Source organism: Monoraphidium neglectum (genome assembly GCF_000611645.1).
Source record: "Monoraphidium neglectum strain SAG 48.87 unplaced genomic scaffold scaffold00477, whole genome shotgun sequence".
Classification (NCBI taxonomy): Eukaryota; Viridiplantae; Chlorophyta; class Chlorophyceae; order Sphaeropleales; family Selenastraceae; genus Monoraphidium; species Monoraphidium neglectum.
The window spans coordinates 26,917-27,473 of record NW_014013151.1 but is presented as its reverse complement, the minus strand read 5'-3'; the positions used below and the strand labels follow the sequence as shown (position 1 = coordinate 27,473).

The 557-nt window shown below is 75.6% G+C and overlaps 1 protein-coding gene across 1 annotated transcript in view; it reads right to left on the bottom strand.

The window, feature by feature from the left end:
- Positions 1-54: 54 nt before the first annotated feature.
- Positions 55-557, bottom strand: part of MNEG_3695 (hypothetical protein) — a gene marked incomplete at both ends in the record, with an annotated part of 6,979 nt that continues 6,476 nt past the window's right edge. Inside the window, 2 exons of the mRNA XM_014047834.1 lie at positions 55-66; positions 144-543. Of these exons, the coding sequence (XP_013903288.1) occupies positions 55-66; positions 144-543 (412 nt within the window). The remainder of the gene's footprint in view (positions 67-143; positions 544-557) is intronic.

Here is a 557-nt window from a genome sequence, read left to right as displayed (position 1 = left end):
CCTCCGACGTCCTCACGCTCGCCTTCACTCCCCCCCTCGCTCCCCTTGGCGCCGTCACCGCTGGTTCTGAGAGGCCCGTCACCCTCAGCAGCTCGTGGGTCCGCCACGACCTTCTCCTCCGCCCCGCCGCCGCCCTCAGCGACGTCGCCGCCGCCCTCAATGCCAAGGCCACCCGCGGCCGCCTCTGCGGCGGCCGCTTTGGGGATCTCGAACCAGCCGCCCCAGCCGTTGCCGGCCGCCGCGGCCTCCTGCTGCCCGTCCTCCGCCTCCCCCTGCCCTGATGGGCCCCGCTGCTCCTGCTGCTGCGGCTGCTGTTGTTGCTGCTGCTGCTGCTGCTGCTGCTGCTGCTGCTGCTGCTGCTGCCGCTGCTGCTGCTGCTGCTGCTGGTTTTCCCACGGCGCGCCGCCCGTCCCCCGCTCGTCCGGCAGCGGCGGCAGGCCCGGCGGCAGCGGCGGCGGCGGCTCGTCCTCCGGCAGCGGCGGCGGCGGGCCAGGCGGCAGCGGCGGCGGCGGCTCCTCCTCCTCAAGGATCTGCTGCTCATAGCTGTGGCCCCCGCC